The sequence below is a fragment of the Lissotriton vulgaris genome, unplaced genomic scaffold (genome assembly GCF_964263255.1).
Source record: "Lissotriton vulgaris unplaced genomic scaffold, aLisVul1.2 SCAFFOLD_325, whole genome shotgun sequence".
Classification (NCBI taxonomy): domain Eukaryota; kingdom Metazoa; phylum Chordata; class Amphibia; order Caudata; family Salamandridae; genus Lissotriton; species Lissotriton vulgaris.
The window spans coordinates 1,142,071-1,165,780 of record NW_028243553.1 but is presented as its reverse complement, the minus strand read 5'-3'; the positions used below and the strand labels follow the sequence as shown (position 1 = coordinate 1,165,780).

General features: G+C 47.3%; 1 protein-coding gene across 1 annotated transcript in view; it reads right to left on the bottom strand.

Annotated features, from left to right (window-relative positions):
- Positions 1-23,710, bottom strand: part of LOC147668304 (talin-2-like) — a 1,432,932-nt gene that overhangs the window by 358,716 nt on the left and 1,050,506 nt on the right. Inside the window, exons 29-31 of the mRNA XM_086948621.1 lie at positions 17,619-17,747; positions 13,403-13,505; positions 12,867-13,075 (exon numbers count right to left, since the gene is read on the bottom strand). Of these exons, the coding sequence (XP_086804747.1) occupies positions 12,867-13,075; positions 13,403-13,505; positions 17,619-17,747 (441 nt within the window). The remainder of the gene's footprint in view (positions 1-12,866; positions 13,076-13,402; positions 13,506-17,618; positions 17,748-23,710) is intronic.

Sequence of the window (23,710 nt, the reverse complement as noted above, 5' to 3'; positions counted from 1 at the left end):
GTTGCTATGTTATGTTTCAGGACTGGGCATTCATGTACGTAATGACCTGGCTGTTTACAGTAATTACATGTCCCTTTAACGGGAGCTGTAGTGTGATTTGTCTGGGCCCCACCTTTTCTCTGACCGTCGGCTGGGACCGTCTGAGCTACTAACATTTTCATCTTGGTGTCTTTCATACGTTTCTGTTCCTGATCTTGTTCTTCTCTAATTCTGTTCTGATGGTATTGTAACATTTGTAACATCTGGGATGGCGGATTTGCCTGCCAAGTACTTTCAACTTTGTACACTCTATTTTTAACTAATGGTAGGGAGTTCTCGACTAGTTTCGATACAAAAAGGTGTGGATATGATTCGCTGCTTGGTTGTAGGCCACTATTTATAATGAAACATTTCTCGAATCTTGAATAGAAGTCACTAGTATCTTCATCATGTTTCTGTTTACAGGACGAGATGGCGTCCCAATCTTCCTTTCTAGTTGTCAATAATCTTGGCAAAACCTGTACTATTAATCCGGGTAATGCTTTAGTCTTGTCCCCAAGGCCTACCCCTGGGACCCGTTTGCTTTCTTCGTCTTCTATTTCTGCCCATGCAATCTTTGTGTCCCCCACCTCCCATTCTTTTTCCTTTAATTTCTCGTAAATGCCCGTGGGCAACAGTACCTTTAACATTTTCATAATATCATCATACGTGTAATCCCCCATTAGTAACATGTCTTTAAGCTCTCTGTGAAAACCTGCAGGGTCTTTATCATGACACGGAACTAGTTTCTTCATTTCTAACAGTTCTAACTTAGTCAGTGGCGTGTGTACATATACACGTTTCAAGGCGTGATCCGCACCCATAACTGGGTGTACTTCTCGTAAGGGGTTCTGACTTTCAATGCCACTTCCGCATTGCATGTGGTACGTTTTCCTTTCTGGAGGTGGGGCGGGAATATATTCGGAGCTTATGAAAGTGTTATATCTATGTCGTTGTTCTAGAATTATTTGAATTAACTTGGTACTGAAACCTCTCCATCTATCCATGAGTAGTGCTTCTAATGTTTCGTGTAAGGGACCTGGATCGGAATGTTTATTTCTGTATTTCGTGAGGAGGTGCTGAATCATGTATACACCTGCTAATTTCTGTTCGTCTGGGGAAAGGTTTAGAAACGTCTGTACTAAGGTATCATCATTATACATGTCTGGATTTTCGGCCCATAAGATGGCTGACCGGGCTAGTTCTTGTTCATCCATCGAATTGAGTACATGGTACCCCATTCTTTCTCGTAGTCTTTTATCAGTCTCCTGGAACTGGTGTTCAGAAGAATTCGGGTTTGTTAAAGCAGAGAGAAAAACTCTCTTACTTTCCGGACGGATGCCCTTCCTAAGGTAAGTTCCCTTACCTACATATGCTATAGTATCTGTAACTTGTTCTGATTCTTCAGGTTCTTCTTCCTCCTCGGAGGAAGCTTTTTCTTTCTGGTGTACTGTTATCACTGCTTTTCTAATTTTCTTGTACATACTGGCTATGCAAGCCCCCTTATCATGTTTTCCATCGGCTATATGTTGACCCCACTTGTTTAGTGCATCTAATTCACTCTGATCTGTCCCAGGCCTGTCTCGTTCTCTTATTAGACAATTTATGAAAAATCGTAGTATCTGTGCTTGAACGTCAACTTTCTGTTTCTCCATGGCATCCTTGATACTGTCAGGGTCTTTCCCTGTCTGAACAAATTCATATATTCTATCTAGACGGTCCTTCATTCCTACATAGCATAGCAAGATATCAGTAGCAGATCTTAACCGTAGTGATGCCAATATCATTAGATCGTTTTTACCGGGTACTGGATCATATCTACAAACGGAAATGTTTTCTCTGAGTGCGTCAAGGCGAGGTGACCTGAACGTGAGAGGACTCTGCAAGGACTCTGCATGTCCCTGAGATTGAATCTGGGTGTTAATGGCGGGGTCCGAAGACCCGCGGTCGCACCTCCTGAAGTGGATGCTTGGGCATTATCTCCCTGCGGAGTCTGGATCTGAACTTGAATTTGTCGTTTAGTAGGATCAGGTAGGTCTTGCTTCGGTAGGTCAATTTTGGGTGCGGGAAGTGGCGGAGCTGGCGGAGCGGGGGAGGTCTGGCGCGGTACCGGCGGAACATGATCTGGGGGCGGAGTGCCACCCCTTTCCCTGTCAGGAGGCAGGGCACGAACAGGCAAATTGGTGTAAGCTGGTGCTACATCCTCTAGATAAGAATTTAGGAATATGTCTTTAGTAGTCTTGTGCATTACTTTAGTTGGAACTAATGGTGGCGGTAAGTTTTTCGGTATTTCTGATAGGGCCTCAGATGTGCCTTCGGCCGCGAGGTACATACCGTTTACGAGATTGTTTCGGGCACGGTCTATTTGTTCTGTTTTTACTCGGATCCCTTCAGTAACTAATTCATTTTCTTGGGCTTTTTCTGATTCTTTAAGTCTGTCTTCTCTACGGAGTGCTTTCTCAGCACGCTTATGTGATTCCTTACGCCAAAATTCTATGGCGTCTTTCTGAGATTGTCTAGCTTTCTTTTTCCATAGTGCTTCTTCTACCTTCATGATGCACTCGGCATCCCATGTTCCGGTAGTGGGCCATCTGTGTCTTTCGTCTAGGTGCTTGGTGTAGTCGGCCCATAAGTCTAAATACAATATGGCATCTATGCCATGTTTATGATACATAAAGTTACCTGGAGTGTCCCTAGGGGGGATAGGAATTTCTTCCTCCAGTATCCCTTTCCTAGTTCCTATCTGTTTTAACTTGCTGAAAAACGGCATCTTGTATACTTATTACTGAACGCTCGATCCTTACTCCTTAATACTGGTTACAACTAGTTTATACAAGAAACACAATAATGCACATTAAAACGGTCACATTCATACCACGACATTAATCACATAAGAAAACATTTGAGACATAGAAAACTACCCCCTATACTGGATGTACTTGCTCAACAGTACAGATACACTGGTGTAACAGTGCAGAAATTCGGAATACTAGATATACTGCTAAACAGTACAGATACACTGCCTAAAAACAGTGCAGACCGGACTTGTGTACCCAAACCCGTCTAGATACGTCCCAGCAATGGTACTCACCGGGAAGCACGGAAACAGAAGGCCTCGGAAAACTCGACTGGACTCGAATCGGTACTTCGGAAAACTTCGGAAAGCTTCGGAAAACTTCGGAAACCTGGTGGGCCTCTTGACACCTCGGACCTTGCTTCTTTCGGCTAGGCTCTGGTCGGGATCCTCCGCACTCCTCACCGCCTCGTCTGGGCACTGATCGCAGTCTTCGTCACCTCCGTGGGTCAGAGGGAGATGCAGGAAATCCTGCCGGTACGCGTTGGTTCCATCTAACTGATGGCAGGGGACAGAGCTTGCAATGCGCCAACCGGCGCGTGAGGGGGGGGAGGGGTCCCTATTCAGGCGCCAAAATGACGTAAATAATTAATTTACTCTCTTAATTTCTATGCAGGTAAGTACTTAATCAATAATAACTCAGATCGGAAGAAAAAAACAGAGTCCGTGGTGTTAGAGTTCTTAGGGGTTTTATTCCTTACAAAGGAATGGTCATGACCAGGATATCGGATTCTGACCACCACAGGGGTGTCAGAAGGGATAAATAGAGCGCGCTGCATTTTATTGACAATACATAGCTTATATACTTAATTCATTTCATAAGAAGCAATGGAGTAGGCGTAACAGTTGAGAGAAGACAAGATAACAGTATACACGTGGTACTAGTACGTAATCAAGAGGCGTGAACTAGGCGTGAACTGGAGGTGTGTGCTAGAAACGTCACAGGTAGGTGTCACAAAGGGGTGTCACTAAACAGAAATGTGGCAATGTCAGCAGAAATCGGAAGCTTGGATGCGCGCGCAGCTGCATGACGTATGATTGACGGGGTGCAGGGGACTTGACATTCACACTGACGGAAAGAGACAGAAGTCTGGCATGTCAGATCAACTTGTACTTCTATCATATCTGATATCTGATGTTTAGGAACCATATTATCTGGGCGGAAAGGTCTCTAGGGCAGAAGCTATTCTATGCTAACTGTGGATGCGTGTATAAGCGCCTAAGTGTCTGCATGAGAAGCGTGGGGCACGGGGCCTTCCATGGAAGCATGGCAACAGAGACTATGAATTACTTGCACTGAGACAGGTCGGCCCTTTGGCTCTGCAGCTGGGGAGGATGTTTACTGAAGCTAGTAGGCAGGAATGCATTTTCGAGGAGCGGAACAGATAACTCGAAGGTTATAGTCAGTCTTGGCAGAAAGCAGGCTGAGCTGAGCGCGAGGGGCCGCGCTGGAAGTAAGTCAGAGTTCACGGGTACAGGGGCAGCCTGGGCAGAGGCTGTCAGAGTCAGAAGCCAGAAAATAGGCTCGATGGCAGAAATTCAGGGCCTACTCCGCCAGAGCAGGAAAACATGTAGAGTATACTACAAAAAGACGGTGGCATAGCATACTTAGGAACGGACCAGTTAATCCATTCAGGGTGGATCTGAAAGAGGACATATTAACGTTGGACGCAAATGTATTTGCGTCTTCATAGCTGACACAGGAGGGAAGTTACATGCACTTTAAGCTGGTACATGGAGTCGGTGGGGTACGCGCTAGGGAACATAACATGACCAAAAATTTATATTTCCTCACGTCGCCCGAGTACTTAGACGTCGCCCTCGCGTGCCGATGTCAGTTCTTATACACAGCTCTTCCGCGCCAGAAGCGCAGAGCCATGATAAAAACCAACACTGGCGTCAAGAAACTAGGGCCCTGAAAGGGGTGAACCTTAACCCTAGTTATCGGTTCGCAGAACGGGGAGGATGGGTGGGGCAGTAAGGAACCTAATACTAACTACTGTTTCTTACAGATATATCGTTACCTAAGGTAAGTAACTTGTGCATCTGAAATAAACAGGTTAGCATTAGATTCCTTACCTTAGAATAGATACCCCAGCAATACCAACCCCGGTGGTGGGTCTGTGAACCAATGATCACACCAGAAAGTCCTGGAGAATGGAACGGCCGAAAAAGCCATCTCTCCGGACTTGGCTGTCCAGGCAGTAGTGTCTTGCGAACGTGTGCAACGAGGCCCACGTAGCTGCCTGACAGATGTCCTGCAAGGGGACTCCCCGACCCAGGGCAGTAGTAGCCGCCGTGGCCCGAGTGGAATGGGCACGTAGCCCCACAGGAGGCTCCTTTCTAGCCAGAGAGTAACAAGCCTTGATGCACAAGATGACCCATCTAGAAATGGTTCGCTTGTGCACCGCCCGACCCTTCTTAGCGCCCACGTAACCAACAAAGAGTTGGTCATCCACCCGAACTGGTGTGTGCGATCCAGATAGAATCAGAGGGCACGTTTTGGGTCCAGATGGTAGAGCATCTCTTCCTCTTTCGAGGGATGCGGAGGCAGAAAGAAGGTGGGCAAGGTGATGGACTGCCCGATGTGGAAGGCTGCGACTACCTTGGGCAGGAAAGAGGGTCGCGTCCGCAACACAACTTTGTCTGGATGGACAGAAAGGAAAGGAGGTTTAGAAGAAAGAGCCTGGAGCTCACATACTCTCCTGGCAGAGGTGATGGCAACAAGGAATGCAGTATTAAGAGTAAGGAGAGGAAGAGGACAGTTATGAAGGGGCTCGAAGCGAGCACACATCAGATAAGTCAGCACAAGGTTCAAGTCCCACTGAGGCATCACGAAAGGAACAGGCGGGAACATATGAGTGATGACCTTCAAAAACCTATTTACAACTGGGGATTTGAACAAAGAGGGCTGATCAGGGAGCCTTGAGAAGGCGGAAATGGCAGAGAGGTAGCCCTTCAGAGTGCCCAGAGCAGAGCCCTGCTGGGCAAGAGAAAGAAGAAAGAGGAGAACCTCTGAAAGAGGCAGAAAGGGGATCCACAGCCTTTGCTGTGCACCATGCCAAAAATGTGTTCCATCTACAGGCGTATACTGATTTTGTGGAGGGACGCCTGGCTGCCAGAATCACATTACAGACTTCAGGAGGCAAGTCAAATGGCCTCAACTGCCGCCGCTCAATCTCCACGCATGTAAGTGGAGACTGGACAGGTTTGGGTGAAGGACCGTCCCCTGCTGCTGGGACAGAAGGTCCTCCTGAAGAGGCAGACGAATCGGGGGATCGACAGACATGCTGATTAGCTCGGGATACCAGTATCTTCGTGCCCAGTCCAGAGCCACAAGGAGGACTTGGGCCCGGTCGCGTCTGATCTTCTGGGCAGAAGAGGTATAGGCGGAAAGGCGTACAACAGACCGCATCACCACTCGCGACGAAAAGCGTCTCCAAGCGAGTGCCGCCTTGGAAATTCCAACGCGCAGAACTGATGACATTGTGCGTTCTCTTCTGTGGCGAATAGATCTAACCAAGGCTCTCCCAACTGCTGAAAGAGGCCACGACACCACCCTGCACTGTTTGTTGCAGTACCACATGGTGGTGGTGTTGTCCGTGAACACCTGCACTACACTCACCCAGACAGAGGGGAGGAATGCCTTCAGTGTAAGCCGGATTGCCAGCAGCTCGAGAAGGTTGATGTGGAGCCGGGACTTCGCCGGAGACCAGAGTCCTCTGATATCCGCCTCTCCCATGTGGCCCCCCCCCTGGAAGGACGCGTCCGTCACAACTATGTGCTCCGGTTGGGGTAGAGAGAGGGATCTGCCGCTGACCCAATCGCGGTCCGTGAGCCACCACTGCAACTGTCTTGCAGTGCCCTCCGAGATCAAGACATGGTCAGAGAAGTTGCCCTGATGCTGGGCCCACTGAAACTTCAGGTCCCACTGCAGAGCCCGCATCCGCCACCTGGCGTGATGCACCAGAATGATGCAGGAGGCCATCAGCCCCAGAAGCCGCAGCATCAACCTGACTGAGATCCGGGATAACGGCTGAAAGATCGGAATCAGAGCCTGATGAAACTGCGCCGAGTCTAGAACAGCTCAGATGAAGAGGAGCTTCTGAGAGGGACACAGGGTGACTTCGGCACATTGATGGAGAACCCCAGCAGGTGCCGGAGGTAGGCCGTAGTTTGGAGGTGGCTGACGACTGTCTGGGGCAAGCCCGCCTTCAACAACCAATCGTCGAGGTAGGGGAAGACTGAAACCCATAACCTGCGCCGATGAGCTGCAACCACCGCCATCACGTTCGTGAACACCCATGGGGCGATGGTAAGGCCAAAGGGGAGCACGGTAAACTGAAAGTGCTCGTGGCCTACCACGCAGGTAAGGCCGGTGGACCGGCAGGACGGGGATGTGAAAATAAGCATCCTGCAAGTCCAACGCTACCATCCAGTCTCCCGGGTCTAGGGAAGCTAAGACCTGAGCCAGTGTCAGCATCTTGAACTTCTCCTTCCGGAGGAAGCGGTTGACGTTCCGCAGGTTCAAGATAGGGCGTAGGCCCCCTTTGCCCTTCTTGGGAACCAGAAAGTAGTGGGAGTAGCAACCACACCCTACTTCTGGCCCAGGAACGCGCTTGATGGCCCCCTTGGCCAAGAGGGCAGTAACTTCCTCTTGCAGAAGTTGCAAGTGATCCCCCGACATGCGGTGGTACTGTGGTGGCATGGCTGGAGGGGTCGCCTCGAAGGGGAGGGAGTAGCCCCTTCGGACGATTTGCAGCACCCACCTGTCTGATGTGATGGAGCGCCAGTGGAGGAGGTGATGGCGAACCCTGCTCCCCACTGGCGTTGAATTGGCCTGAAAGCTCAGACTAGGAGGGCTTTGAGGCGGATGCTGCGGGGGTGGATGTGGACTGGCCTTGCCGTTGTCCCCGGGCACCGCCACTGCGGTTGCCACCGCGCTGGATGTTAGCCTGTGGCCCATGGCTGGCAGGACCTGAGGGGACGCCCCTTCCTTGGCCACGAAAGGAGCAAAAGGCAGCAGTTTGCTGGCGCGGGCCGACAGGCCCAAGGACTTGGTCGTAGCCCTGGAGTCCTTAAAGCGCTCAAGCGCACTGTCTGCCTTGTCGCCAAAGAGGCGACGACCATCAAATGGCATGTCCATAAGTGTGTTTTGGACATCGCCCGAAAAGTTGGCGGACCTCAGCCAGGCGTAGCGACGAATCGCCACCGTCGTTGCCATCACCCTGTCTAGTGAGTCCGTTGTATCCAGTCCACACCGGATGGAATACTGTGCCGCATCTCGACCCTTCGCAAGAGCTTGGGCGAGTTAAGTCCGGGCCCCCTCCGGACATTGTGGCAGCACGTCCGCAATCGTGTCCCACAGAGAGTGGGTATAATGGCCCAAGAGGCACGCGGTGTTAACTGACCGCAACCCCAAACTCAGTGAGAACATCTTCTTACCATATTGTTCGTACCTCTTGGATTCCCGATCGGGGGAGCCATCGGGAATGCGGTCTGGGAGTTAGAGGCCTGTATGACCAGGCTCTCGGGAGTGGGGTGGGTGGACAGGAAGCAGGGGTAGTCCGGATCCGGGCGGTGGCGTCTGGCCACATTCCTATCTACACGGGGACCTGTAGCGGGCCTGGACCAAGTGCCCAGAAGAACGTCAGACAAGGCCTCATTAAACGGCAACAGAGGCTCTGAAGAGCTTGCCTGCAGTTTTGGACCTCAGTGAGGAAGTTAGTCCTCAAGGCCGCGACAGGGAGTTTAAGGGATAATGCCTTGGCCGCCCGTGTCAACACTACACTATAGGCAGCCCCCTTCTCCGTAGCCACGGTAGGAGGGGGACAAGACCAGTGTCTGGCGAAGTGTCCAAACCACTTGCATCCCCTAGCTCACCTGCCCAGTAGTGATAAGACTGGCACTCCCTTGCCAGAGGGTCCTCAGACCCCTCCCAATCCACCTCGCCACCCATCCCCTGGTACTCGGGGTCAAATGATGGGGCCGTATCATAGAAGAAAAATTCTTCTCTCAACGTCGAAATGTTGGAACCGGGTCGAGGGGGGACCGGGGACGACGTCGTCCAAGGACGGCATCAGGGGCGACACTCTAGGGGCCAGCGCCGGCGGGGTCGTAAGGTCGACCGGCGACGACCCGGATCCAGCGGGGCCCTGAGGCGCCGGGACCGTAGTCGCCGGGGCCGTAGCACCCGACGGCGCGGGGGCCGAAGCACCTGGCCCGATTGGGCTCCCAGTCGGGACTGCGGGGCTCGAAGGCGCTGCGGAACTCGACGTAGGAGTGAGCGACCTCATGGTCGTGAGGAAGGCATCGATCTCCTCCGGCGTCCCGTTCTGCCCAGGGACCGGCGGGTATGGAGCAGGCCGCAACGCCTGCGGCTACGGCAGCCGCTCGGCCGGTGTCGCACGAACCCCCGGCTGCGTCTTGCGAGCATCGGGGGAGTCAGAAGAGCGATGTCGCTTCTACGACTTCTTGTGCCTCTTACCTGAGGAGTTGGAGCCCGAGGAGTGGTGTTGACTCTCCGAGCTGTGATGACTTTGGCCCCGCGACCGGTTCCTCGACCTCCTTCCGGACCGGGACCTTGAGTGGCACGGGGCCGACTGCCGGACCTCGATGCGCTTGCGGGACCGCTCCCGCCATGCCTTCGACGTTAAGTCGGGGCACGACTTGTCATTGTGGTCGGGCCCCAGGCAATGTAGACACCAGCGATGGGAGTCGGTAACCGACGTCAGTCGGTTGCTGTCGACGCAGGGCTTGAACCCGGGCATCCCTACCGACACCGTCGGAGTTGTTCGACTTCGAAATAAGATCAAACATGATCGAAAAAGTTGCGTCAAAAATTGACTAAGGGTACCACTTTTTCCGGATCGGCGCTTGCTGGCGTGGAAAAAAGAAGAACTGACATCCTGTGCGTGAGGGCGGTGTCTAAGTAATCCGGCGACGTCATCCCAGCGCTGACGATGGACGCGCAAGGGTACTGCTACGAGAAAGTTTCCGATCCAGTTTGACGCCTGGGGGTATTCTAAGGTAAGGAATCTAATACTAACCGGTTTCTTTCAGATATGTATATGTACACTATGGGGGTTACCCGTGAACAAGGCAGAGACTTCGCTGAAACGCATTGTGTTACTGACGGATTAAATCTTGCGACACAATCAGTTATGGAGTGCATGTATTATGCTTCTTCGAAGGGTGGATGCTTTTGCGGGTGTATATATATATATACATCCAAAACCTTCTCAAAATTAAGAGAACAGGACTGGCATAGCACAGAATCCCATAGCATCTGTTTATTTAAACAACATGGTTCACAGCTAACACATTTCGGCCGCAAAAAATGCTACCAGTGTGGACACATGAATGACTATTAAACTCCATTATCGCTATTATACAAGCAGAACATTATGCAAGTGCTTTAATGGCCAGATGCATTAATGGTTTGACCCATTCTGTGTCTATTGGAAATATATACATATATATATATATACACACACACACACATTAACTTATATATACCTACATATCTTTGCGAGATCTGCACTGCAAATCAAGAACTGCTGTAAATACAGATCCACATTGGCTCTATGGCTCCAACAAGTCTTGGAGAGTATTGTATTTGCTCAGCAGATCAAAAAATGATAGAAGGCTTAGTGCTGAAATGCCTATGGAATCTAAGCGCACGGAGACTGCAAGAAGGGTCTTGCATTCCCCCAGGTTCTTCTGCAAATGGTGAAAGGGCATATGAAGCAGCTTCAGGAGGTTAAGTGTGTTCAGCATTAGGATTGTTTAAAGGCCTTGCCTTGCAAATAGAGCCAGATCAGCAAGTCGGAATTGTTTTTCAAAATGACTTGGTGCATGATGCAATTAAAGTCCACACTATGTTTATCTTCAGGCCCTGCAGAGAAAATTCAGGGAGCATCGGTCTCAGTGTATATAATTTTACAAAAAATAAAATAAAATATTTGTTGCAGGGAAAAAATAATGTTTGTTATAAAAAGAAAATAAAGAGAATACCTTCCAAAATGTCAATCAGATGTGGTAGGTCATGAGTAGTGCAAAGGGTGAGGTGTAAATGGTTACAATGCAAAATCAAAAAACAAAAAAGCACTTTTTGGGGTAAGCAACCTAACAACAGTGTCATAACCACAGTGTTAACAAAGAATACTTCTAGGCTACTCAGATGATATCACAGATTACATCACAAATGACATCCTCAATGATATTACATCACAACTCTTTCCCCTTATAGCTAAATTAGCAATCTTACCACAATGGGTTTGTACGGCTGTAGTGAAAATAGAGAATTGGCTGGAACATAGAGAAAACCCTCAGCAAGACCTGGGGTTCGTTACAGACACATATGACCAACAGAAAACAAAAATGTGTAAAGAGCCCCATCACAAACGAACACTGATCTTTCACATGGTGCATCCACTTTTACTTTATTATTATTATTATTATTATATTCTTATATAGCGCCTGAATCGACCCCCCGAAGGGGGATCTCCGCGCTTGCCTTGGGAACCCGTCCTGGTTTTTCCCTGTGAGATAGCCCCTACAGGGCATCCCCAAGGTGAAAGCCAGGCATCCCGCCGCAGGGGGGCCGTTGTGGAGATTAAGCAAGCTTAATGCCCAGAGTTGCAGAGTGTGAACCCATGATTAGGTCAGGCACCGAAGCGAGAATTATCGAGTCCATGGACATTTGAGCTCAAGACCCTGCCGCGTCGGGAATTGAACCCTGGTCCCGGGTCTGACCTCTGCTTCAGGGTCTGCCTGCTCTAACCAGTGAGCCACACTTACCTATTTTCTCTCATTTTTTTAAAGTGTCATTCAAAATAACTGATTGCCAAGTATTATTGATGGACCACTTTTATATTAGATAGACAAGAAGAATTAATTAGTTACCTTTGGTAATGCTCTTTCTGGTGGATACGCTATCTAACTGCAAATTCCTCACCTTTAAAATATCCCCAGCAGCCAGACTGGATCAGGTAGATTTTTCAGCATGGCCCCTGTACACCAGTAGGTGACGCTGTGTGCTGCACTTAGACTTTGCTACACTGCAGTAGAGATGCCTGTAGCAGCATTTAGGGGCCACCCTAGCGTGCTGATGGCAGTGTCTGTAGGCATCCTAACACACAGAGCCCAAATAACCAATCAGTCGTGCCAGTGCGCAGAGCTCTAATTTGGGATATTTTAAATGGAATGGAGTCCATTCCTTCAAAATGGGGATATGGGCGGGTCTGTGCAGGATCTGTGATTAGACAGATCTACCTGAAAGAGTGTTACCAAAGGTAAGTGACTTGTTATTTTGCTGGATACTCTTAACTGTAGATTCTCGACCTTTAGAATAGATACCATAAGAAAGGTACTGACTTTCAGTGTGCTTTGGTGGTACCTATATGTGACTCCCTTGGTCACGGTGCCACCGGATTCAAGCTAGCCTGGCTGAAGAATGGTGACATACCCTGAAACCGGTCCCGGGATGCTTGTTTCCAGTCCAGGGAGGACCTGGCCTGGCAGTTCGGTCTTGACTGTTGCCATGGGGCACAGGGTCAAGATTTGCATATGGCTGGTCCAAACTGGGTTGGCGTAGTGGGCAAAATAACAATGGATCTAACTCAGATCTTTAGACTGGGGGGCAAATGTTTGCATTGTCAGCATTCCGTCCATCATTTGTCTGCTGTAACACTATATGTGACTCCAGTCGTCACTTGTGGGGAGCAGCGGAGTTGACCAAGAGTCCCACATCGCAGCCGACTGGTTCCATTTTGTGGCCTTGGGGATATTCTAAAGGTGGGGAATCTGATGTTAGATGCATCCATCAGAAACGTAAAACAGATATTTATTTCACACAAACAATATTCAATACCACCAACATGTCAGTAAAAAGGTCGCACAACACTAATGAAGATGAATGTGAAATGCATGATTTTTACTGGCACCACTAAAAGAAAGTATCAGATATCTCTGTAGTGATAATTAGCTCTACCTGGGCCAGCCGCTGCTGGCTCTCTGCATCTCCGGGGGCCACCAGGGCTTGCTTGGCTTCATGAATAAGCATGGCAGAGCCCTCCATCACATCTCTTGCTGAGTCTAACATGGCGTTGGCGGCCTGTGGGTCATCTGTGGAGGCTGCCACTCCTCGAGCTGCTTGAGCCAGGGTCTTCAGAGCTTGAGCTGTCTCTCGAGCTGCAACGCCTATGACAACAGACATTTTTTGTACTTTCAACCAGTGCAGTGTTTGTACTCAATTCTGAAAATCGATATGCAGGTGTGGTTTCCTAGAGGGTAAATACCCATGCTTCAAGAAATATACGTCCAGGCCTATATTATACAAAATCGTATCGAGATAATCTCCAACGACCCTGGCCAAGAGAAGGAAGAATGGATCATTCTTTTGCAACTACTGCAGTAGACGTGTAACTGTGTGATATGCATGATGTTGGCTGAAATCAATGTCATGCAAACATGTTAACGCAACTTGTTCACCAGGCTTCATCTCCACTGTAATCTCACACTGTTTACCTGTATAGTGTTCATTGCCTTGGGCTGCACATGTTAGCAACTGCGCCATTGACGAGCCAACAGCTTTGGAGGTACTACCCAGATCTTGAGCACATTTCTCTAGCTGTAAAGAGATAAAACGCACATTAACCCTACATGAATAAACAAAAGTACTTTACATAAATGATGGTGTTGACAGGGTTATGATTTTGCCTAACTTCTATATTTCCGATGTGTCCATGAAGCATTGACAGATGCTTGATTTCTTTATTTAGAAGTGTGTTCAGCAGAAATCCCTTTTGTCATTTTAGTGGAGTTCTTGAGCAATGAAGGTTTATGTGAAACAGGCTTACAGGTGCAATGAATGGTCCACTTGAATACAGTATTGGTATAAGTAAGTTCATGAATCATTCTAGTTACTTGACTTTGAAGTCAGTGAAAAAAGGGATTGAGATCACGTTTCTTAAGTTCGGCACCCTTTTCCCAGAGGAATGGGGAACAATTTAAGCATGTGAATCTATTGAAGATCCAATGCTTGGCAAGCTACAGCACCTTCAGAAACTGCTCCATCGCTACTAGGCAGGGTTAGTGACAAGACTGTGATGCATCAAAGATCACTTGCCATAAATGCTTTCTTTTGTATCAGTTATTTCTAAAGCGTGACTATTACTCTGCTGGAGTATCTTTTCGGTATGCAGAAATAGATGGGAGGTACAGGAAGGTACAAATCGCTTTGGAGAGTAATGAAGGATTAAATAACGGAGAAGTATAGAGAGTCCGGAGCTCCAAAAATCCAGGTTTTTAGAGATTTCCTGAAACAGGCTTTAGATTGGATGAGACAAAGATGGATGAGGAGTCTAATCTGTGAAAAGGAACCAGCAACAGCTCCTAGCAAGAAAGGGGGCTTCAGTAACAGAGAGGTGAATGTAGTGCAGTCACACTGCCTCAATACAGTAGATGGACTAGAAGACTAATTGTGTGTAACGGCAGCACAAGAAAGATCTTTCACATTAGCATGATTTAAACTAATAATGCAATATAGGGGATTACTATTGACTACAAAGGACCTCTTTGGCAATATATGTGTTTGCTTATACAATCCTTTATTAAAGCAATATTGATTTCAGCTTAATCGAGTTATTAGTGGCTGCACAAATACATATCCAGTAATTTATAACCCTCATGTTTGCTGACTCTGGGTTGTATCAAGCAGATGGGGAATGTTACAGCTACAGCATGAAAGAAAGCAGCGCCGTTTGGCATCTCAAATACCATTACCACATGATGAATGACCAGAACCCTCAGTGATTTAGGATGGAGTTAGGCTCTGATGGCTAAGGGCTCTGGGCAGCTTTCTGAAACACAAGGCAGACTGCTGTGCATATTGAGAATGAACATGAATCTCTAGAGGAAATGTCAGCATGCTCAACGAGGCAACAGGTCTGAGCACAAAGATGTGTTTTGGCTGAGTAGGATTAGCACATAAATTATCAGAACATTTGTGCAGCTTCTATTTTTGCATCCGAATGGAGCAGATGTCAGGAATCCACAAACAGGGGGCAGTGGAGGAAACGCAAGTAGCATGGAATACTCACGCAAGCCATGCTGAGGAGCACACAGCACTGGCGCTGCATCAGCTCACGCATCACAACATCACGCACTCATACATTTGCCCCAAACAGGTGTAGCTGAAGAACATTCTGAACCACTTACAAACAATAAATACTGTCAGTCTCACAATGGGGTTAGCCAGTCTCAGGAGATTTTCTGCCACGTTCTAATATGTGGTACAGATAAAGAACACACTCAACCAGTCCCACAAAAAAATACTGCCAGTCTCTCAATTGGGTTTAGCCTGTCTCAGGCGATATTCTGCCAAAGTATAGTACTAGCAGTCTCACACAGGTGACAAATTACCAAGCAAGAAGGAAAAGGAGAAAGACAGAGGGAAAGAGGCCATAAGACAAAGAGAGACATGTTTAGAGGCATTTGGATGGAGGAAGAGGAGGCTAGAGAGAAAGAGGAAATAAGAAAAGGTGATGATGTTTAGGAGAAGCTGCACTTGAAACCTAGTTAGTTGAAAAGACCAATACTGTTAAACACTTGGCTGCATAACAGACAAAATAGTATTATGGTTGTGTGTTGCAACAGACAGGCAAATGTGAGGACTGTATGGCTGGTGGGCTATCTTTGCTATCACTCTCTATTACACATTATGTTGCAAATATACTACGGTTTTTGTACAAATCTTCACTCAAATGAGGTATTTCAGATGGATTCCCGCCCTTTAAATAAAACATTTCTGATAGATTACACTGAATGAATTTGATTTATATTCTCAATTAAATAAATCATTCTAAACAGATATGAACCTCCTAATAGAGAGATAGATATCAACAAACAGAAAAACACAGAAGAAATGCAGATGTAATTGTCAGACTCCACGGAATTTTCTTTATTTAAATATGTTTTTACCCGAAGTTCAGAAAGCTTTAAAAGGTGCAAAAATGTGGCGACATGAGTGACAAAACATATTTAAGCAATGCTATAATCTAAAAACATTGTGGCATATTTAATCAGTGTACTGTAAACTGACGAAAACTATAGTTACTAACCTCAAGGTCTAAAAGCCATTGTCAATCTTAACTGGAAATTACATGACCACAACCATTACATTAGAACCTACTTCCCATCTTTTAATGTCTGGAAAACGAGCGGAAGTAATCTGAATGCACACTGCCTTTGAGTTTGGACTGGATTAAACTACTACTATACCCATCCCTAGTAGCATGTTACTGGCAAAAAAATAAGTAACCTCATCAACACTCACCCTCTCATTCGCATGTACTTCAAACAATCGCACATATTCTCACACAATGAAAGCCTCATCAAATTACATGATCAACAAACTTTGGCCTTGCCTGGGACTTTAGTCACTCGCTCAATTGCCTCCAACCAAGTTCCTTTGAATGACCTCTCGTTCAAAGAGGTTGAGAAGAAGCTACAGCATCCTTATCAAATTTTAAGTGTGGACATGGAGAAAGAAGAAAAATGGTATGCTAGAGGGTTGAGGTTTGGGTGTCGAGAGGCAGCTTGTTAGCCAAAGGTGCTCCAGAAATAGTCTTTTCTTTTTTGCGAAGAGTCAGATGGATGTGGTCATGAGGTGACGGGATGGTGGGGATCCGAATGGGCGATAGCCGGGTCTAAGCGGGTGCTTTCGAGATAGGTGGGGGAGGGTGACTCGAGAGCAAACTAGCATTTTGAGAGTGAAGTTTAGATATGGAAGGGAAAGAAAGAGGTAGAGGAGACAAGGATGGTGATCTGGATATGGAGTGGGCAGAAGGGATGAAGTGATAGGTGGGGGTTATTCAGCAGCAAGATAAGAATCAGGTCAAGATGCTAACTATTGGAGGCTGTTGACAATTAACAAAACGTGTAGTCTCCTGCTACAGCCTGGTACTTAGTAAAGGGGGACGATATTTAGTGGGCATAGGAGATTTGGGGGGGATAGAGGTGCTTGAGCAAAGATGGGATGATATTAAGTACAATTATTAAGTAATACAGTGGGTGTTGGGGATTTTAAGAAGCTATTTGCCAATGAGGCATGATAAGTGTGGTGCCTCAATGGATTTTTGAGCTGCCATGGGAGTTCCAGACGTGGTCTGAAGCAGCATTTTCACCAGTACAATTAAATGCAGGGATCAGGAGTCAACATTTTGTGACAATTTTAGCTGTACTCCATATGAATGTGATGTGGTGGAGATGGATCACCAGATGTAGCATGGGACGAGAGAGAGCAAGGCAACTGGGTGTTGTGGTGACAAAGCAGGTGTGAAGGAAGCAGGGAGAGGGAATAAAAATAACTCACAGATCGTAGAGGATTCTAACTTGTGTAAATCAATTAAATAGATTCCTGGAGGAAACATGCGACTAAGATTGGAATACAGAAGTCCAGGTAAAGTAGAGTAGAATAAAACAAAGAGTTGGTGATGAGCAATATAATTACTGTCCAGGGCATGGGATGGGCAGAAGCTGCTGTAGGTGACGTAATATCTTAGGTAACTGTGCAGCAAGTAGGAAAAGAAAGGCCGCTGGTGGCCTACAAAGAAGAACATGCCAAAGCAGTCTTAAAGGATAGTAGAACATCAGGTGAGGCTTGACTCCTGCATGCCAAGCATGAAATCCCGAGTTTTGCTATGGGTAAAAGAATTCACCATCCATTAACACAGACACTTACTGTTTCTCCAGGAAGTGGTTTCAGTTGACTGTCTGTGACGGCCATTTTAGCATCCTGAAGTTCGTTTTTTAGTGTCTCGACAGTGTGCAGAGCAGAGTCAATTTCCATGGGCCCGCAAGCTTCATGAGCCTTTGCAAGAAGCAATAACAGGAAAGAAACATTGGGACAAAAAGTCAATTTCCTCTGCCTATGAGTTACAAATATTACAGCTATATGTGCTGAGATCCCTCTACACAAATATTAGTTTAACAACATGAGTTGGCAGACAGGATACAACACCGATGACATCATTTAACCAATTCTTTCCATGATCTTTTAAGAAACGCTGACATTTAAATAAAACACAGTTCTAAGAATGGCCCTATCCAACTCTCTTAGGTACACCAACGCTCTTAGTGTGGTATAATACTCATCACAGCGCACACTATGCTTAATCACTGAAACAGTACAAAGACAAATGTAATGTTCCCAAAAACAGCTTGGAAGAATGGAATATGCCTTACTAAAGATTTGCTCAGTTTCTTTTTCATTCTTTTGCACTACCACTCTATAACAATACACTTTGTAAATTGAAATAAATTTGACACTGCAAAAAGGTAGTTACTCTGAATATACATGTGGTCATTCTACGTTTTTTGAATATTGTAGAAAGTTTAGTGATGGAGAACTGTAGAACAAGTTACTTACCTTCGGTAAAGCATTATCTGGTAGAGACTCTTATCTAGTCACAGATTCCTGAACTTAGAATTATCCCCAGGCGTTGGACTGATTCAGGGCATTTTTTTTAATGAGAAGTACCTTTGCGTACCGTTAGATGGCGTCTTTCGGCTAGGCGTGCCAGCTGCATCCATGCCAGAAATGACGTCCACAGTGTCTATATAAGCGCCACCCCAGCGCGCTGACGTCAGTTTCTCTTCGCAACTTTCCACACCAGGAGAGCGAAGCTACATAAAAGACTCACCACTGGTGTGGAAAACTAGCGTGCTGAAAGGTAAAGCCCTGTCCCTAGAAATACGTTTGCAATGTTTTACCAGTACTAATCATATAGTGTAGGTTAAGTGAAAATTAACCACACAGTGTAGTTATCAAAAATATGCATTTATTATAAACACTCACTAACACATTGGTATATCTCCTACCCGGAGATATAATCACAATACACACAATCCTTCAATAGTAGGACAGGTAAGTAGCACAAATACACAGTGGTCTCCAGGGGTAGACCAAACCATATACTAAGAAAGTGGAATGCGAACAGTGACTGAAGTTGGGACTGGACACAGAAGACGTAGAAGAGCTAAGGACCAAAGGAACCACCCTAAGTAAGTACCCAGGAATCCCACGGAGGCCATGTGCAGAGTGGAAACACAACTGTATGCTCAACACAAGTCAGTGAGTAGGTCGCGGTTGCATTTTTCAAGAAGGAGGACCTGGTGGACCATGAAGAAACCCAGTAGAAGTTGGAAGGTTGGAGAATCACCCCACCAGTGGATACTCCAGGAATCAGGATACCTACACCAGGGAAGCCAGGTGCTTAGGTGTGAAGTGACTTCTGAAACCGCCTACCACAATGAAGGAATTCAGTGAAGATGCTGCTGGTGAAGAAGGTGAAAGAGTCCGGTAAAATACAAGTGTGGATTCTTGAAGAGGAGTACCTGTAAGTAGAGGGGACAGAGTCTATGCCAATTGGGAGTGACCAGGAGGCATGTAAGACCAATGAGCAGCGATGAACGAAGATGCAGTAGAGTAAACAGTGACCTTGTCGCTGATGTTCTGCGCAGACCAGGCACTGCTGTGGAAGACCAGGGGTCATTCACAAGCTGTCCCACATCGGAAGTTTAGAGCTAGGGGGTCAGCGTCCGGCCGGAGAACCAACAAGCCTTGGCAGCAGCAACAGACGAGGAAAGCGAAGAAGATGCAATGTCGGGACCAGCAAGGTCCAAAGAACTCACCAAGTGCAGGAGAGTCAGAGCAGGCCCTAAGCAAATACTGGAGCCAAAGAAGACCATCAAAAGAACCCATGGAGTGAAGGCACAGGAGTCACAAGAGGACCTCAAGCAGCTCACCAAGGATGCAGGCCCACTGTGCAGAGGATGCGATGAGGATGAAGATCTAGGTAGCAGGAGATGCTGAATTTCTTGGAGCCCGAAGAACTCCGGGAAAGTCAACAACCATTGGCAATGGCAAGTCGACGTGGTTCACAGGGGTACTGTTCCAGCGGTTCGGACGAGGGATACTGACTTCAAACTTGCTGAGAAGAGAGTACAGGACTCAAGGGATTGGCAGAACCACCGCCTGTGTTGCTGATCATTTTGGAGTCCGAAGGACGTCAGGAACAGCATCTCTCTCATCTTAGCTGCAGGGAAGTGACTCATTCACTCCAACGGAGATTCCTTCAGGCCTGGAGAGGAACCTGGATAGAGCACAGGCACAGACGACGCAGAAGACTGGCAGGACGACAAGACCAGGAGCAGGAGGAGTCTTCCAGATGCAGTCTCGGTTCCAAAGCAAAGTCCAAAGTGCCCGGGTTGTTGAATATGAAGTGGTTTCGGATCTGAATCTTGTCCCATGACAACTGAAGAGCCACCCACAGGTAAGCCCTAAGTACCTAGAGAAATGGTTTGGGACGATTCAGGGGTGCATCCCAGAGGAGGGGCTGGACAGAGGCGAGGATACTCCCATGTCCTTAGTCCAGTTTCGTGCCAGAGCAGGAGCCAACAGCTCCCTGAACTGGTTCCAAATGGAGTTTGCAAGGAGGATACCAAATGTGCCCTTCAAAGCCGTCTGGTGGTGCTGGCAAGCGCACCCACCCCAGCCCAATACACCAAGTCCTATCTGGGAGGTGGTAACACCTCCCTGTGCCAGGAAACCTTTTGTTCTACCTTTCCCTTCTTGAGCCTGGTTAAGCAGCAGGAGGGCAGAATAGTGTCTGTGGTCGGAAGCAGCGCTAGCTTGCTGTTAGACCCTGAAAGGCTGGTACCTAGAATACAGGGGGGAATCCTGGGGAGAGCCACCCTGTACATGGGATCCTACATCCAACACTGGATCTGATGTTGGGGTATGATTCCAACATGTTTGATACCAAATAGGACCCGTTTTGGTGCAGCTAATATATAGACAGAGATCTCGTAATTGACTTGACACCACTATATTATAAAATGGCTGACTGCACTTACAAAGCAGGGAAAAATTAAATTGACTCCTAGGTTTGTAGGCAGTGGCCTGCTAATGTAGGTAACCCTAACGCTTATAACCAAGCACCCTGTCATCCGGATTGAAAGGCCTACCTTAGGGGTGACTTATAGGTTTTTAAATGCAGTGACCTCAGACATAAGGAAACATTGGCAGGCCTGTAGTCACAGTTTGAGTGGTCTCTCATGGGTGGCATAATACATGCTGCAGCCCATGGGAGAACCCTGGTGTACCTATTCTCTGGGTACCTCAGTATCATATCCTAGGGATATAGAAGGGTACACCAGTAGCTAATTATGAAGGTACCAAAGTACTTACCATAGTCGAATTTAGGGTGACAACACAGTGACCGGGGTCCTGATTAGCAGGATCCCAGTCAGACAAGTCAGAAAACAGAATGACACCAGCAAAAAGTGGGGGTAACCATGAAAGCAGACTCTACTTTCCTACATTGGGCACCAGGCATTTCCCCGGGAGGCTAGAGGGGTGGGGGGCATTTTGGTAGTCTGGCAGGTTTGCTAGCAGTGAAGCGGTTTTAAAAGCAATGCAAAGTTCTGTGTATATTAAGCAGTTTTAGGGCAACAATAAAAGTGTCAGGTTAACTTTGGTGATTAAGGTACATGCCTGGAGAGAGATGGGAGTTTTGTCTAGTGGCAGTTTTGACTTATCTAATGAAGTGCACAGGTTTAATATGCATGCTACAAAGAACGTGTACAATGCATATCAAAGAACAATATTTTATGTGTATAGCTCAGTGGGTTACAGCTTGTGTCAGAGATTGTTTTGATACTGTGCAGTTCAGAAGATAGAATTGTTATCTAGCACAGTGAGCTTTGAGCTGCCATCAAAGAGATGCAAGCAAGCTGCATGGTAACGGTCATAAAGTTGATTTTGCCCAGTCTTTCATTGTCCTGATATTGCCTAAAACGTTTTGTTTGGGTGGAAATAAATTCTTATAATTCAAGACAACCCTAACCACTGTATTTTCTGAATCTTGAGTTTGTGCTTCTCTAGACCAAGCACTAAAAAGTGCCTACCAGTATGGTTGCCATGTGAATTGTAGTCCCCTTTGCCTTATGTAACATTTTCTGAACACTGAATTACACATGTATGATCCTATATCTCTGTATGTGTGTGTGAGGTAAAGTGTTCCGATATTCAACACTGGTATGAGAGTGCTATAAAACATACACAATACATGTAAGAGAGGGGCTATGGAGAGATGAGAGGCACTGTTAGAGGCGATAGAGGGAATCATTGAGGAGCCCCAACAAAGATTGTTGTATCTTGATGCACAGTAAGGAAATCATTTATTATGCTTTAAAAGCTAATACAATTGAATATATAGTGACACATGGATTGTAGAATACATAATTTTTCCCAAATTTTCTTGGGGGAGAAACCCCCCAAAACCCTCTTTTGAAGTGGTGAGCTCGCTCGTTGCACTCACTATGAATCGTACGGGGGCTAGTCTGACAAAATTTGCCAGGGATGCTTTGGGTTCCCAGTCCGGACCTGGGCAGACAGGACTTGGATCGAGCATTGAGCATTTTGAATTTCTTATTTTTCAGGAAGAAATTAGGAGGGCACAGGGCTAGGATAAGACGAAGGCAACCATCCTTCTTGGGTACCAGAAAGTAGTGGGAATAACAACCATGACCTACATGTGGCATTGGCACATTCTCAATAGCTTCCTTGGCCAAGAGAGCTGTCACTTCTTGGTGGAGCAAAGAGAGATGGTCCAATGTGAACCTTACGCTAGTGGGTGACGTAGGGGAAGGAGTAGCCCCTTCAGACAATCTGACAAACCCAGTGGTCCGATGTTATACACTTCCAGTGGGCAGGTGATGAGTGCCCATGATGGTATGAGGGAAAACTAGTGGGGCTTGGAGGCTGCGGTTCCCGGGGGAAAGGTAGAGTGACCCCGACCTCTGGCTACTCGACCCACAGGTTCTATGGGTACCGAGTACTCGGCCACGCAGCGGCTGGGAAGCTTGCGTGCCATGGTAGCCAGTCGGGTAAAGGCACAGCTGGAAACCACTACCAGGGCCAAGAAAGGTGCAGGGGGCAGACTGGGATTGGCGAGGGGCTTTGGAAAGGCCAAAAAACCTGGCTGTTACTCTGCTATCCTTGAAGATCTCCAGCCCTAAGTCAGCCAGGCAACGAAGAGACGTGAGCTATTTAAGGGCATGTTCATAAGCGACGCTTTGACATTCCCGGGAAAGCCAGTTGTTCTCAGCCTGGTGTGGAGCCGTAAGGACACCAACAAATAAACTGCTCTGCCAAACAAATCGGTCGTGTTCAGCCCACATTGAATCGTAAACGTTGCTGCATCTTTACCGTAGGACATAACTTGGAAGAGTATGCCCCGGGCCTCCTCCAGGACCATGGACAGCAGCTGCGCAACAGAATCCCACAGGGCATGGGAGTAACAGCTCAAACGGCACACAGTGTTCATGGACCGCAGTGCCCAGGTGGTGAAAGAAAACATTTTCTTTTCTAAGGTGTTCAGCTTCTTGGATTCCCTATCCGGTGGAGTGATAGGAAATGTGTTGGGATCGGTTGTTTTGGTTCTATTCTGTTCTGGGTCCGGCAGTTGCTGCCGGGACTCGGAGGTTGCGTCCACGAATAAACTGAGCTACACTTACCTGACGTGTCATCTTTTCAAAATGCAATAGGATTTACACAGGAGGTGGAGGCTTGGACCACTTAGAAGGTTGTGAGGAAGTTTGAATCCCCGGGCGTAGAGTGGGGCGGTGGCTGCAATCGTCCAGTTCACAGGAGCCCCTGTGCAGGGTTTGGACCAAGTCCCAAGCAGGACGTCCATGAGGGCTTCATTAAATGAGAGAAGCAGTTCTGAGAGGGTCACTCCCAACTGAGGCATCTGTCAAGACGTTAGT